General features: G+C 39.4%; 1 protein-coding gene across 2 annotated transcripts in view; it reads right to left on the bottom strand.

Annotated features, from left to right (window-relative positions):
- Positions 1-502: 502 nt before the first annotated feature.
- scai (suppressor of cancer cell invasion) overlaps positions 503-17,256 on the bottom strand; it is a 28,053-nt gene continuing 11,299 nt past the window's right edge. For both annotated transcript variants that reach the window (XM_003439607.5, XM_019360769.2), the window contains 11 exons: positions 16,684-16,782; positions 16,330-16,482; positions 15,548-15,649; positions 13,798-13,899; positions 12,054-12,132; positions 9,705-9,804; positions 9,366-9,447; positions 8,306-8,378; positions 7,798-7,971; positions 7,476-7,576; positions 503-6,936 (listed from right to left, as the gene is read on the bottom strand). In XM_003439607.5, coding sequence (XP_003439655.1) covers positions 6,790-6,936; positions 7,476-7,576; positions 7,798-7,971; positions 8,306-8,378; positions 9,366-9,447; positions 9,705-9,804; positions 12,054-12,132; positions 13,798-13,899; positions 15,548-15,649; positions 16,330-16,482; positions 16,684-16,782 — 1,212 coding nt within the window. In that variant the 3' untranslated portion in view covers positions 503-6,789. The remainder of the gene's footprint in view (positions 6,937-7,475; positions 7,577-7,797; positions 7,972-8,305; positions 8,379-9,365; positions 9,448-9,704; positions 9,805-12,053; positions 12,133-13,797; positions 13,900-15,547; positions 15,650-16,329; positions 16,483-16,683; positions 16,783-17,256) is intronic.

The raw sequence follows: 17,256 nt of genomic DNA, 5'->3' as shown, positions 1-17,256 counted from the left end.
ATCACCTTGTACAGTTTCCTCAACAAAGCCTTAAGGATGCGCTACGCACAGTGCTGAGATATGCCAATTTTTCAGCTAATAGCACTTTTGGGAATAACATTGTAGGTGCAAAAATATTCAACTACAGGAATAAGACAAATCCAACAAAGTGTCTAACACATATGTTTAGATTCTACGTTGTCTGTTATATGTAGAGACGACTTAAGCCTTGAGTCAGATCCTTTTTCTGTGCTTACATGAGCCATATGAGAGTGAAAAAGCAGCCAGCGTCCAAAGAAAATCTTTCAAAGACCTTTAGAAACCTTGAAACACATCTGTTGAGTGTATCAGCTGACAAATAGGCTGCTTTTAGATTTAAGGTGCTGCTCAGGCACACTAGCCTTTTTTTCTAACAACACAGCTATAGGCTTGCATTAGAAACGGGTAAAGCTGATTGTATCACAGAACTGTTTAAACACAAACAACAACAACAACAACAATAAAGAAACATACACACTTCATCTCTGTTGTGACACAGGACACTCCTTTAATGAAGCCAAACATTGTTTTCATTATTGGCTCCATCACAGAGGGGAAAAAAGCAACATCTGATACAATAACTGATTTTAATCATTGTTAAGATGGGAACATGAGAATACACCAGTCTTTGGCACCTCCTACTCTAAACAAACATGCTGCTTACAGATAAACATCTGTTCTTTTTTTTAAAAGAAATATTAAAATACATTTGACATTTTGACACTGATAATCACAAGCATGTGACACATGTGGGTATAAAGGAGGGGTGCTCCCATCTTTTGGACAATTTTACAAGTAGAAAACAGTAGAAAGGACCCCTGCACATCTGGGGAAGAAATCAGGATTGATCAGTTGGCAGTTATTTGTGACGTGTTCTGCGTTAGCAGGTTGCTGACGTGGAGTTGGGGCTTTGTGCGTCCATGTCAAAAACAAGTTTATTTCTTGTGCTCTGCTGGATTCTAATACTGCCTAGGCAGATTTCACCCCCATGGCTGGCCTTCACAAATCACTGCATCTTCTGTGCATTTTCACTTTGATTACTTTGAAATGGACTGAATTGGCATGGTTGCAACAAAAATATAAAGTGTTTTATGTAGCTGAGACCTGATGGTGTGAATTCTGCAAAATAAAAGAGTGAAACTTTTCAAAATAAGGCAAATTTATGTCACAAAACACTGAACATTTGTAGTCCTTGAACACCCAACATGTCAGATAATTATGACAGGAATAGCAACATGACAGCAGAAGAGAAAGAAAAAGTCTTGTGGTTTGAATAGAGTTGGATTTCAGGGTTTATATTTCCATTTTAGTTTACAGTAGTATTGTAATATCCTCTGTATAATCCTGCAGATTACACATTGATAAACTCACTGCAGTAATGAACAACAACATAACACACAACACATTAAATTTTGTGTCAAATGCAAAAGCAGCGTGTGAAAAACTAGGCACACTTTAACTGCTTCAACAGGAATTAAGATGGCAAGCAGCAGCCAGGCACTGCTAATCAAATTCACTTGATTATCTGATCATCACCAAGTGTGAGCACCTCTATATAAGCTCAAGTTTTGGCAGTTTGCTGCTCCTGAGCATTCAGGTGTATTAACACAATGCCAAAGAGGAAAGACATCAACAATGATCTTTAACAAGACAATGTTGCTGCCCATCAACCTGGCAAGTGTTAAACGGCCACTTCCAAACAATCTGTTGTCCACTGTTTGATGGATTATTCACAAGCGGAAAACATTCAAGACATGTGCCAATCTTTCCAGGAGTGCATGTGCCACCAAATTCAACCCACGGTGAGACCGTGCAATGCTCAGAGACACTGCAACAAACCCAAGAGCGCCATTTAGTGAAGTGTGAATGTGTGTGTGAATGGGTGGATGTCTGGATATGTAAAGCGCTTTGGGGTCCTTAGGGACTAGTAAAGCGCTATATAAATACAGGCCATTTACCATTTAAGAAACCAGCACAAACACCTCAGACCAACTGTCACCACGGTGGTGGAGGGATGATGATTTGGGCACCTTGCGGTCACTGAGTGGAGCATGAACTGCTCTGTATATCAAAATGCTCAAGATTTAAATGTGAAGCCATCTGTCTGACAGTTAAAGCTTGGATGAAATTGAGTCAGCAACAGGACAATAATCCCAAACACAGCAGCTAATCTACAACAGAATAACTGAAAAAAGAAAGAATCAGTGCTGTGTCCCAGTCAAAGTCCAGACCTCAACCTGACTAAAATGCTGTGATGGGACTTTCAGATTACTTTAAGTCATTGTTGTTAAATGTGGTTCTACGAGTTTCCGAATCATAGGGCATACTTAGCCTGTAACACACACTGCTTTTACATTTCGACTTGCAGTGTATAATGTGTCATTTGTTTTTGTTCATTGCTGGTAGTATTTAAATCCTCTTAAAAACACTGACCAAAGGATGTAAAGGATGTACTGTGACAGTCTCTCGTTTACGCAGTGATGTGCCCCACACGAGTCATCTTGGTCATATTATGCCTGTAGAAGTTCCATCCTTCTCACAGAATCCACCTTCTTAGTAATTTGTTTGCACAACTTGCAACATGTTGTTTGCATAATTTTATATTCTGTAAATATTTCATTCTCACAAGCTACCTTACTTAAACAAATTCATATCTACAAGATGATCTTGTTAATATTTTGTTCACAGAAGCTATTTTAGTGATACAAGTTTAGTACATTGTTTACACAACTTGATATTTTATTTAACATAGCTGTTATTTTGTGTGAACTACTGATGGGTTTTTTTTGTTCTATTGTTTAAAAAAAAAAAAAAAAAAAAAAAAAAAAAAAGTGCAGTGAATTTACCTCGAGAATATTGCACCAAAAAACGTTTTAACAATCTACTCTTCACATAGCCATTAAATCATGTGACTCACGACCCATTTCCATCATACAGAATGTTATAAACATGTTATTGCACCATGCTTCATATGCTGCTGGGTAGAGTAGTATAAAATTGACTGCAACATGACCCCCCCCCTTTCAGGAAACATCTGTGAGAGGCAACTTTAAATAATACGCACTGTTTGCATCAGTGATCCCAGTGGTGCTACATAACAAATGTTGCATTTGTGGTGATGTTTTGAACATGAACAACAGAAACAGAAGTTCCACAAACGGTTAACAGAAGCTCAAAATTATGTTGTTTGTTTCTTTTATTTATCAGGTTTCGTCGTTATAATTCCGATGAAAGGGCAGCAGCAGTTTGTGTTTGGGGTTATTTTCCAATAGAAAAATGCTAATTTTGTGTCAGCAGGCCAAAGTGTTGAATCTTTTCAGAGATCTTTTGAGCTCTGAAAACTGAATGTACAGTAAGAAATTACAACAACACAGAAACAAGACTTTTGGAATAGTACCTGACAAATTTGTCAGTATGCAGTGTTTGAGGATTTACCGTGTACCATTGATACAAAGTGTTAGAAAACATCATTGGTATTGCAATCCTCACCAACAGCATTACGTTTGAGCACCACAGAAATCTTTCTCATTCTTTTTCACACATGTAAATGACATGTTATTGCTGCCTACTCAATACAGCCAACTGCTATTAAAAATATGACAAAAGATGAAAAGTTTAAAATCAGTGACCCACGTAACTTTTACTCTTCGAGAGAAAGAAGGTCACCAGTGTGTAGGGCTGGTATGAAGAACAACAACATGAAAGTATTTTTCAATTTCTGGACTAAAGAACAACTAACAAGATCAGAAGAACATTAAATTTCATAAAGTGCAAGCCTACAATATTTTAAATGTCATAACTGTCAATACAGGAAACACATTACGGTAAAAATAAAATAAAATGTAGAAACAGCTGACTTCCATAGACAAATGTAACACTGAGAAAACACTCGTCCTCTGCCTCTCTTCACATCCTCGGAAAGCTGGAATGTAACTAGAGATAAATGTTTAAAGAACGAACTGGCCTCTTTACCATGTTGCTCCTCCTCGCTTTAACTTCATATTTCATTATGGATTACATAGTCTTGCAAAATACTGAACAAACACATCTCTGCGCAACACTATTATACATCATGTGTGCACCACTCCAATGGTGGCAATAACAAAAAAATCAACACTAAAAAGTCAAAAGTCATTTCAACCAGCTCCTTCTTGCATTGCTGTATCATTTCAACATTTCAACAAGTGCAGTTAAACTTCAGCAGCCATGTGCAGTCACTTTCCCCTGCTGCTGCCAGGAATAATAAGTTCCTGATAATCCTTTGGACCTTTTACATCTGCCCCGCTACATTAAAGATATGAGGAATGCATATTAGCCAATGTAATACTGAAAGTTTGAATATAAAGACAATTTTACTTTTTAGCTAATACCTCTTAGATGTTAGAGGTTTCAATGGAACTGGTCGGTGATTATATATATATTACACTTGTATTCACAAATAATCACATAAAAAGACCAAATCAACAATGAATGCATTTCAGTTTGTGAATCCTTCAGGATTTTCAAAATCTACTAAAATGTGACCAAAAACATCAAACGTTTTCTCTAAAAGACAATTAACTAATCAAACAAAGAAAGCTACCAATAAGTTGGAGGTAAAATTGAGCTAAAATTCCTCCAAGCCTCTGTGAGAGACAGATTGTGAATTGAGAATTAAACATTTAATGGCAAATGGGAGGCGGTTTTCCACTGCAGGAACTCGCAGGCTGGTCTAGTGCAGCCTTCTCTTTAGTATTCATTCTGAACTGCTACAGTTTTCAGCATTGCTAACAAACCTACTGCATTAGCAGCCCTTACAACCTACTGGGGACTCACTCACTGGTTAAACTCTAAGATTTCAACAACAAAAGCCAAAGTCTATAGGTAGCAGTCTAATGCTTTTAAAACACAAACAAATGTGCAAAATTTGCAACAGACACTAATATAACTGATCGCAGATATGTCAAATTGCTTTTTATACATTTATGTATGCTTTTAAGAAGTTTTAGTACTGTACTATGCAAGTTTTCATATGGATTTGATATTAATGTAGGTTTGGACCCCACTAAGATTAGCTTTCCTTTAAGACACAGCTAATAGGGATTCTAATATCCATCTATGGTTCTAGGATTTGAAGGCCGTAGTTTCGGCAGAGATTGCAGGGAAGCTCGACCCTCCAGCGGGCCCTGGGACTGTCATGGTTTTTTTCTCCCAGTAGGACATGCACCTCACCTAGCAGGCATCCAGTCAAATGCTGGAACAACTTCACGTGGTTCCTTTCGATGTGGAGGAGCAGAAGCCGTACTCTGAGGCTCTTCTGAATAACTCATTCGTTGCACATTGCATTGAAGCTGATGCCCGATCACTTAGGTGAGCCTCTAATATATTTAATACCAGGTCAGGGCTATAATCTCTAAGGTCACTCCCTGCAGCTTGGGGCCACAGGCAAGGGTAGAAACAAAGCTCATCCAGAAAGCCGTAAGTTTTGCTTTTAGAATCCTGATAAATAGGATCCTTATAAATAAACAAACAGTGACTATTTTGGTTTCCTTCATTGGCATTCATAGTAAACTTTTGGGGCAGCCCTGAATTCCTGCGGTGCAAAGTTGCCTGGAACCACCTTTGAGCTTAAAGGAGTAAAAGCCATCAGCCAGTATGGTGACAACAATGACTTAAGGACACAGCGAGAGGAGCACGACTGGTATTTCTTGTGCTTTATAAGAAAGCAGCTAAGGATGTTCTGATTAAGTGGCAGGCCACACGTTAATGCTGTCATCATGAAGATAACAGATGCCTAGCCATTTCAGTAATAAAAGTAACGATCTGTGTTATCAGAAAGCACAACAATTTGAACCTCTGATAGGTCCCCACCTCTCCGATCTCTCACTAGATTGTCTTCACTGATTGACTGAACTTAACCGTACAGGCCCATGCAACACATGCACTACTTCCATTTACTTTCTCATTCCATGTCATCTGAGCATCTACAATGCTTTTGTGTGGTGGAGCATCCTCTTTGGAGCAAACAACTAACTGACACACGTCTTTGCCTTTTTTAGCATGCAAGTACAGCACAGTGAAATGGGAAAGGAAGCACTATCACGTCACACAAGGCTGAAAAAAAAAGGTCTCCGAATTAGTTTGTTAATGATATGAAAGCGAACAACTAACCCACAACATGTGGCGAAACAAAACCTCATGCACCTTTAGCGTGCTACAAGTTGATACACCAAGCGCTGTTTGGCAAACACAAAACTCCAGCACTAATAATATTTTTGGTGAATAATGTGCTCATATAATAACTGTTACATTTCCTGATGCATTTTTAGCTCTACCATGCTTGTCTTTTTACAGGTGGATCAAAAACCACATGAAAGCTGCCAAGAATGTTACCTTTCTTTGTTCCTTTACGTTAATAAATGATGAAAAATCTTTTTACAACACACTACCAAGGCTGTTATCATCTTGATGATAGTCTGCTGTGATGAAAAAAGTTAGAAGCTGATAAACAAGAACTCGTAAGTTGAACGGTAATGTGGAGCATCTCATTTGTTTTACTCTTATGTTGCTCATATTTACCAGGCAAGCCAATGAGAGTCAAAATGGGGAATTTATGAGAAGAAACTATGTGAATATCTTTCTGTTGCATGACAACACTTACATGGAGGACATGAACTTGCATGTGTTGGGCTTTTTTTTTTTTCATTACCCGTTAAAAAACAAAATGACTATGAGGGCTTTGGCAGTGGAGTCTGTATTTACATATACGCCATACTGCCCAGTGTGAAGATGTTAGTAGGCTTCCAGTGAATCATCCCAAAATAAGCTCTGCACGTCCAGCATGGTCGCCAGCTCCAAAATATGCTTCTGTAGAAGGCTGCTCTCCACTGTGTCCTGTTTGGGGAGCTCTGGATAGGATTCCGGGAAACTCTGAGATTCCTGCAAGCACACAAATATCCAAATTGTGTTTTAGCTACCTGACAAAAATACTTTGGTGGTTACTGAATGGTTCTTACTCTAAAGTGAGAATCAAAGATTTAAGTGTTAAGAAGAGCTTCCTTCATTTACGAGAATTAAAAAAAAAAAAAAAAAAAAAACATGATTTAAATAGCATTTAAATACAATGAGAAGGTTAAACAATTATAGCTGTTTATTTTGAAAGCCCTGTGTTATTCTCATTTATTAATATTTATTATTGCCCCCATAATAACATAAAAGGGTTCTTTATTGAGTTACTCCATGAAATAATCAATATTAAAATATTGATTATTAAAATAATCAATAACTGTAAACCTGTAATAATCTGGGGACTTTAGTGGATTCATTTACTGAGTATTTGCTGACATGACATGATTTCCTGAGGATGCATAAATACGACTTACTGCAAGTGCTTAAGAAACACTGGTTTGTGGAAATGCATGGTGCATTTTTGGCATATAAACTTAAACAATATGGCTCCTTAAGGAAAACAGACTTACCCGAAAGAGTTTATGCAGTCTCAGTGCAGCGGAGCAGAACACAAAGCGGATCAACAGCAGCCGCAGGAACTCGTCGCCAAAGAATTGCAAAAAGGCTTGATCTGTATTAAACAATGTGTAAATAAGTCGATCAACAGAAGATGAATGTATCACAATTTATTTCAGTGCAGTCTTAAATCCACCATAGATTTAAACTTCTCAAGAAAGAGAGAAGTTTATTTTCATGGAGGGACCTACAAAGGTCACCTGATGGTCACAAATAGAGTACACATGGGTCGTCACAGTAACCCTTTCATAGTCCATGCTAATCTCCATAACATACCTATGGTCCGCGATCGTGTTAGCATCTGCCCAATGTCACGGTACACTTTGCGAAGGAATTCTTGAGCTCTTTCCCAAAGACCTCGTTGCACACTGTTTAAGCCACACACGGAGGAGAAAGCCAAGAGTGGACTGTAGAGGAACAGAGTGAAGAGACTCCCACGCTGAGACTGATCTAAACAGGTGAAGCAGAGAAATTCGATGCCTGAAAAGCTTCCACTGAAAGCAGCATCTTTACCAAACATAGAAATACTGGTAGCCATCAATGACGCCCATGTTAAATGTGGATTAATCAGCTGCTAAAAATAGTCCAGAATTTACTTTTGTGTAACTAACATTAGACTAAAAGCCTCATGCAGCTACTGGAGATAATTATTTAAATATCACATGTTCTCTTTCAACCAAAACACTCAGACAACGGAGCCACAGAGAGAAGTTAGACAAACAGATGAAGATGGAGTTAGTTTAGGTCTTCTGGTTAAAGGAGTGTGGTTCTGCTTGACACCCACCTTGTACACTCTTGGGATATACTGTAGGTGATAGTAGGCACACCAGAGGCTGGCCAAATAGATTTGTAAAATTCTAATAAAACAAAGACAGAAACAAGCATTTTAATTATGGAAATATACTTACAAACAAACAATGGCATGTTTGATATATCTGCTGTGGACACTAGTGACATTTTTATCTTGAAGACAGATTGAGGGACATTCATACAAAAGCTGAACTTTTGTATGGATGAAGCTGACACAAACTTGTGCTGTGTGATGTGAACATCTGCTCAATTTAAAAATATTTCGACTTTGGCAAAAAATTAGCTTCACATTGGGTCAGGAAACCCATGAGCAGATTCTCTCATAGACCTTCCTTCTCAGCATCACATAAGCTAACTCTCTCCCCTTTAGCACTAATATCCCCTACATTTTAATTCCCTACTTTTACCTCGACCCCCTAGTCTAAAACTAAGAAACACTGAAATATTAATTTAAATTTGAAAACTGTTTAATAGAAAATATAAAAAACTAATAACAGCATTTTAAACCATTAATCACATTCTTTACTAATAAATCATGCCACTTAATAGTGTGGCACCTTACATTGCACATTATGAACATTACATGTTATTATCCAAAAAGGCAACGAAGAAGAAAAACACTTAATACAAATCAATGTTATATATTATTTGAAAACATGTCACTATATAAGATGAGACAAGATGTTCATTACTGAAATGTAACAAATAAATAACCAAATAACCAAAAAAACTATTAAAATGTGATTAAAGTGTGGCACATTGTGCCATGCTTTATAAATGATGCCCTGTCATCATAACTTGCACATCCCCTGAATTAGAGTATCTCCCATGCAACCTTATGTCCACTAGTGTCCAGCTGCCAACTACAAGGTGATGCGTAGTGAGCGAATTTCTTTTTATGCTGATTGGGCTTAAGTTATACGGAATGGAATCTGTTCTCACCTCACAGGGTTATCATCACATTTCTCCATTTGCCCATCAACAATTCCTCACCATTTGAACGTCTCTGAAATGGAAGGTCGTAACCTACATACCTTGTAGGCCGTGCTGTTGGAAGAATCCACAATGACAAAAAGAGGCTTCCGGGTGAAAGGGAATAAGTCTCCTGGATGAAGGCTGCAATATGCCAAGCAAATGTAACTCAGTAAACCCTCAGTGAGGTTCTGCACTTTCTTAGTAAGCTCTGTCAAACATTATGACTTCTGTAAACATATTTAGAGTCAGGCTTTCAGCACAAAAGCCTGAAAGTCATTTACTTATTAGTAAACATAATAGGTAAAATCACTTCCTCTGATTTTCCTCTTGGATTTGGTTTAGATGCTGTCAACTGAATAAACAAAGCAAAGCTAGAGGTATTGCTAGTAAATTCTCACCAATGCATTTCCTTCTGGGCCTGATTCCTCTTCTGCACCGTCTCTCCATTCACCACATCTCGATTTGTATTCGTGAGAACTCCTCCAAAATCATATGGTCCTGTGGGAAAGGGTTAGACGCTTCTTTGGTTTAACTCAAAAAGACTGTATTGGTCATAATTATGCATTGGTAATGCTTGGTAGAAGCCACTGTCCACAAGATCTTCAACTTCCACCTGTGGTACAAATTCAACAGCATTCCGAGGGAGGCTAAGTATACTGAGTCTGAATAGACCGTGTTCTGCATTAGGGATGAGACTTGAGAACCGGTTCCCAGTAGTTCAATTTCTTGGAATTGTTAGTGTGCTTGCCTATCGATCCTGCTTAACGGTTTCATTTGCACTTGCTGTAATCAACTGATTTCAGTTCACATATTGTTAAACGGTAATTATAAGACAATGCACTTCAGGTCATTTTAAGGTGAAACGCAACAGTAATGTAATGTAACAGTGGTGTAACAAATTACTTTCTCCTGGGAGTAATTAAGTAATGCACTACATTACTTTTAGTTGTAATAAACTTAAAATAATCACCCCAACCCTGATCACAACATAGAGGGGAAATACCTATATGTCTTTGATATACTGCTTAGCAATGGAGGTGACTCTCAAAACTGAGCCAATGGGAACTCAATGAGAATCGATAAGGAACCAAATAGTTAAATGAAGTTGAAAACGGAATCAGAATTGCTAAATTCTTATCAATTCACATCCATATTCTACATCTCCTTTGTTGCAGCAAAATGATTGGTGCCTGGTGTGGTGGTAATCCATGAAAGGGACGGTGGACAACAGAGATGAAGGGAGCCATCAAGCTGAAAAAGGAGTCCTGTTGGGCTTGGTTTGCCTGTGGCACTTTGGAGGCAGTTGATGCCAGTAGGCCAAGCAGAACAAACTGTGGTGTGGGAGGAGTTCGGTGAAGCCATGGAAAAAGATTTTCAGATGGACAAACCTTAAGGCGACTCAGGAGGGTACTATAGGGGCATCTTACTCCTCAGCCTCCCTGGGAAGGTCTATGCCAAAGGAAAGGAGAGTTTGTCCATTAACTGAACCCCAGATTTAGGAGGAACAATGCAAGTTTTGTCCTGTGTCTGGGAACACTGAACCAGTTCTTTATCCTCTTGAGGATATTCAAGTGTCTGTGTGAGTTAGGGTGTTCAGCTCATTGTTATGAGGCATCCAGTCCCTTGTTCTGTATTGCCGGCAATAAGTTGGACTCGTTTCTATTGGGTGCTGGTCTCTCTCAGGGCTGCCCTTTGGCACAGATTCTGTTCAGACTTTTTATGGCCAGAATATATAGGCGTAGCCAAGTGATGAAAGGCTTCCACCTTGGTGACCTCAGAATTTCATCTATGCTTTTTGTGCATGTGTTCACAATTGAGGAAACAGGGAAGCAGGAGATCGACAGCCGGATTGGGGCCGCAGCTGCAGTGACGCAGACGTTATACCGGTATATGGTGAAGAGAGAGCTGAACAGGAAAGAGAAGCTGGTGATTTACTAGTTAATGAAGCCAAAGCTGACCCATGGACATATGCTTTGGGTACTGACCGAAAGAACGAGATTGGGAATAGAATCTGGGGAAATTAGCTTTCTCCGAAAGGTGGCTGGGATCTTCATGGGTGAGGAGTTCAGCCATCCGAGAGAGACTCAGAGTAGAGCTGCTACTCCCCCCACATCGAAGTTGAAGTGGCTCGGGTATCTGACAAGGACGCCTCCTGGATGCCTTATGGTTAAGGTGTTCTGCGTATGTCCTACTCGGAGAATGCCCTGGGGTAGAACCAGTATAACACACTGGAGATATTATATATCTCGGCAGGTCTAGGAACACCCAAATAAATTGGAGGTGGTGGCTGGGAAAAAGATCTGGGCTTCTCAGCTCACACTGCTGCCCCTGCAACCCAGCCCAGGATAAGCAGAAGAAAATGGAAGGAAGGACACGAGTGTTGCAAACATGTCTACTATAACCTAAAACTCTTGAAATGGCAGTATTGCATTTGCTTTTGTCTCTAATTTACTGTTACTAGTTAGCTCCATGACTTTGCTTGAATGGTTTTTAAAAACTTTACATCAGATAAAACCTGGGAGCCATGAATCAGACTTTTTTTTACTTTTTCAAGACATTTCATCAGTTTTCTTTCACTTATTTTCACTTTTACTTCCTACCACAAACATGTGCTAACAGCTGTAGTGACATTAATGATCTCCACTCCAAATTGGTCTATTATCGTATTCAGAAATTCCATGCAATTAAAGACTAACCACCCCCCCCCCAAAAAAAACAACAACAACAAAAGAAAAACAAAAACATACCCTCATAATCTGAATGCCCAGTAGGGAAGACTCCAGTAGCTGACAGGTAGATGAGCAGAACACTGTTAGCAGGTAGCTCCTGGAAACAAAAGTGGTAAGATAAAAAGTTAGGTCTCAAATTCAAGTATTTCATTTTACACTAACTAGTAATCTAAAATAATTTACAGCACATGATAACCCAAAAACTCTGAATCCATTCAATTCAATTGAAATTATATAGTGCCAATTCACAACCACGTCTTTCTGAGTATGATGATACAAGCTTGGCACACCCATTTTTTAGACAGTTTCTCCCATTCCTCTTTGTAGAACCTTTCAAGCTCAGGTTGGACAGGAAGGGTTGGGGCAAAGCCATTTTCAGATCTTTTCAGAGACGTTCAATCGGGTTCAGGTCTAGGCTCTGGCTGGGCCGTGACTCCTTTGTTATCGTGACTGTGTGCGTAGGGTCGCTGTCCTGTTGGAAGATGAGCCTTCACCCCAGACCAAGGTCCAGAGTGCTCTAGTGCACTTACCATCCAAGATATATATGTACATTGCTACATTCATCTTGCTTTCAAGTCTGACTAGTCTCCCAGTTGCTGGTGCCAAAAAACATCCCCATACCATGATGCTGCCACAACCATGATTCTCTATAGGTATGGTAATGACCAAGTGCTGAACAGTACCTGGTTTCCTCCAGACAAGATACTCAGGCCAAAGAGTTCAATCTTTGCTTCATCAGATCAGAAAATATTGTATCTCATGGTCTAAAAGGCACCTGAAGGACTCCAGGTGGGTTGTCATGTGCCTTTTCTGAGGAATGGCTTCCATCTAGCCACGCTACCACACAGGCCTTAATAGTTGAGTGCTGCAGAAATGATTGTGCTTCTGTAAGGTTATTCTCTCTCCACAGAGCAATGTTGGAGCTCTGTCAGAGTGAGCATATGGTTCTTGGTCACCTCCTCAACTAAGGTTCTTCTACCCCGAATGCCAGGAAGCCACAATTAGGAAGAGTTCAGGTGGTTCCAAACTTTTTCTATTTGTGAGTGATAGAGGCCACTGTGCTCATTGGGACATTCAATGCTGCAGATATTTTTCTGTACACTTTCCCAGATCTGTACCTCGATACCATCCTAACTCAGAGATCTACAGATGATTCCTCAAACTCCATGGATTTGTTTGGGCTCTGACATCAATCATGCCCAATCCAATCCCACTGATTTACCTGATTTACTGACTTGAGTAGATTATGTATACATATATATCAAAAATACATGTTCAAGAATTTCAAGCAAACTGTTTCAATTTGTCATTACATGGTAATGTGTGTATAACTTTGAGGTGAATGAATGCAATCCAATTTGGATTAAGGTCCATAACATGACAAATTTTTCCCTCAACCACTGTATAATATAAATAATTAACCTCAGTGTGTGAAGAAGACTCCCCATATATATAAACAAACTGGAGGCTAATGGAGAGACATGATTCAAACCACTGCAGCACAGTACCTTTAATACCAGAAGTGTGTTCTGATCTCTGTAATAAAACATTGCAGGCTATGGTCAACACTCGGTCTGCATTGGAGTACTGATGTTCCCTTTATGAGCTTAACTTGAAAACAATGCCCAGATAGCAGTGGAAAGAAGTGAGAATATAAATATTAACAATGCAAATAATGTAAATATATAATATATCTTGGAGATAAAAATATCAACTTATTGAATATTTATTGAGGAAACCTGTGATTAAAGTTCATACTGACCTTAAAAGAGGCAGACAAGAAAGTAAAAAGCTGGCTGAAGGTTGGCTTATACAGCAAATACTTGTGAGGGTTTTCTCTCTTTGCTGGCTTTTCGTTGGGTTCCTGTGGAGAAACATCATACAAAACATTGTAAAACCTTATGTAAATGCAAGTGAAACCAAAAGCCTTCTAGGCCAGGGGCTGAGGCACACTGCTGTATGTACAGGTGTATTATGTGGTTTTATCATCCCTATACATTATAAATGTATAAGCCATTTGTGCATTTATGCACGTAGTACAGTAATAGTATCTTCATTAACAGATAAGCAGGTTGGGATTGGACAGTAAATGTGTTCTTGTGCAAATCTATACAGTTTATACAGAGGAACAATTTGTCCTGTGGATAAATCCTATGTTCAAGCTCAGTCTCAGACTCAGAGACTCACACGATGGACATGCGTCAACCAGCATGCAGCCTGTTTCGTTCGCTCCTGTTTTTTAATCCATACTTTAAACTTTTTTCTTACTTTCTTTGTCTTTTACTTATTATTGTAGCGTGTTCGTTTGTTTTCAATAGTTTTCTCTCAAACATGTGGGTTGAGAAAGTTTTTCTTCTCCTTGTTGCCACACAACTATTACTTTCATTGACGAATGGGATTGCGGCATGGCAGTTACGCACCACACGCTCTGTGGCTGAAATGGATGCAGAGGTGGGGGACAGAAGAGAAGGAGGGAGGGAGATGGTAATACAGTGAAGGCTTCAAGCAATGAAGAGCTTTAAGTCGTGTCTCCCATCTACTATAATGGGGAATGTTAGGTCACTAGCAAACAAGCTGCATGAGCCAACAGCACTTGCCTGGAGTCAGAGAAGCCTGATGTGCTTCACTGAGTCATGGATTAACCAGGATATTCCAGATGACAATGCATCTGTGGAAGGCTTCCATACTGTTCGGGCCGACATGGACAGCACCACAAGTGGTAAGCAGGAAGGAGGGGGGCTTGCCCATCTGGACCAGCCGGCGAGCACTAAGGGTCATGTTTTTGAGTTTTCCAGTGCATTCAACACCATCAGGTCGCCCCCCCTTGGTGATAAGCTAATGGCGATGCAGGTGGACCCCTCTATTGTGTCCTGGATTGTTAATTACCTAAAAGGAAGACTACAGTATGTGCGCCTTCAACATTGTTTGTCTAACAAGGTGGTCAGCAACACAGGGGGACCATAAGAAACCGTCCTCTCCTCCTTTCTCTTCACCCTCTACACCACAGACCACTGCACAGAGCCCCGCCATCTTCAGAAGTTTTCTGACTCTGCGGTGGTCGGATGCATCAGTGAGGGTGATGAGATTGAGTATCAGGCCGTGGTTGACTCCTTTGTCACATGGTGCGAGCAGAATCATCTGCAGCTCAACGTTACAAAGACCAAAGAATTTATTGTGGACTTTAGGAGGACCAGGAAACCTGTGACCCCCGTTTCAATCCAGTGGGTCGATGTAGACATACAGGAGGACTATAAATACCTCAGAGTACACATAAACAATAAACTGAGTGGTCTCTATTTTTCTGTGGCGGCATCTTACTCAAATGCACCACTGAACAACACAGGAATCATTCCTGCCTGTGGATATCTCCCTGTACAGTTCCTCCATCTAATACACAGTACACACTACAATAGCCATAATATATTTCCAAATGACAAATCCAAACTTTGTAATTGCAAGCTTTAGTTCTGATATTCTATCCATTACCACTACACGATGTGCCTGACACTCACCATTGTTCCTTGCTTGGAGGTCTGTGTGGCCAGGTTTACTGGTTCCCTCTCCAAAGCTTGAAGCATGCGGAACATATCTATGGTTAACTCACTGAACTTCACCTAAAATAAATGACATAACAATATTAATATATCAAGTTACTGTTTCAGCTTTCATTGTGGTTTGAAAAATGATTCAAAGTCACACACAAACACAATTGTTTGCCATATACAGAAAAATGAGAGCCCTCAAAGATAAATGAGTGCTGCAGTTACAATGAAAATGAAACAAAAACAACTACTGGTTATATTGTAATCTTCTCCTACAAAGTTTGACAAAGACAAAGCAATGCAAATACTATATGCACTTCTGAAACTGAATGTTAGTGTAAGCTGCACAGAAAGCAGAAAAAGATCAGATCAGAGGCCCAGAGAGAGGAAGTATATGAAATATTAAAATAATCCATCCATCCATATTACTTGTTTTAGAGTCAACGTCTCAAGTTTTCTCTGATAAGAGTTGCAGCAATTGTGGAAATAGAAATATATTGCTTTTCTAGTCTTAGTACCCAGTTAAGGCACTTAAGATTACAAATTACATTTAACCTGAACATGCATACAGTATCCAAAGGAAACCCACAAAGGTACATTGAGGAACATGCAACTTCTACATTGAAAGACCCCAGCCAGGGTTCAAGCCTTCTTGTTGTGAGGCAACAGTGCTGATCATTGCACCACCATGCTGCTCATGCTGATGTGTGTCAAGTTTGAGAAACCATGAATCAGATTTAGTGGGTTAGAACCTGGTTGTTACAGTTGCCGATGATTAGTGCGTCAGCAAGGATGAGCTGCCCAACCACCATGCCTTGTTCCAGTGGAGGCACACTTCCCTCCTGCAGCCGATTGCTGATGGTGACGACAGAATTGTTGTCGTTCAGAACTACCACAGGATCTGCCTGTTACAGACAAACGATTGAAGAAGAGCAGTTGAAGAAATAGTGCGGATCCAGTATATCACCCAGCAGACAAGAGGAAGAACAGAGACTTCTCTGTTTACCTCACTGTATGTGCACAAACATGACAATTATACCATAATGAATAAAATACTAACATAATGAAATAACATCAAGCAGTACTACGCTGGGAGGGTTATTTACCTCTATAAAAGCTGCCACTTCCTGCAGAACCAGGTTCCACTCCAACTGGTCCTCTGTGTTGAAACGCTGTGTGTAGTCTTCAATTTCCTCAGATAACTCCTGCAGATGGCAGTTAGGCAGGAAGAGCAATAAGTGGTGTCATGAAAAAAAAATGAACAGTTTTGAATTTTTGCACAATCATAAAACTAAATCGTGAACAAAATTCATGAAGTAGACCACCTCATTTGCATTTACAGGGAGAAAAAACCTAAATAATAGCAAAATTCAATATCAATATCTGCAGCTCCTTAGATCTCGAAAATATTCTAATGTTAAAAAAAAAAGAAGAGAGAACCTAAAAGAGAGATTTGCAAAACCTGTTAATGGTACCTCAAAGTGTACAAAGTGTTGATCTTTGACAACATGAGCAACATACCTGATACTGATAAGATACTTTCTATTACAAAGTAAGAAAATACACTCCTCAGCAAAAACAATAAAACCACTGACAGGTGAATGGATTTACATTGATTGTTGTGTTTTGACTTGTTTAATTGAGAAAGATAAGGCTTACCATAAGAAAACTTGGCTTAT

Source organism: Oreochromis niloticus, linkage group LG7, assembly GCF_001858045.2.
Source record: "Oreochromis niloticus isolate F11D_XX linkage group LG7, O_niloticus_UMD_NMBU, whole genome shotgun sequence".
Classification (NCBI taxonomy): domain Eukaryota; kingdom Metazoa; phylum Chordata; class Actinopteri; order Cichliformes; family Cichlidae; genus Oreochromis; species Oreochromis niloticus.
The sequence above is the reverse complement of the archived record's forward strand: the minus strand, read 5'-3'. Positions and strand labels throughout refer to the sequence as shown.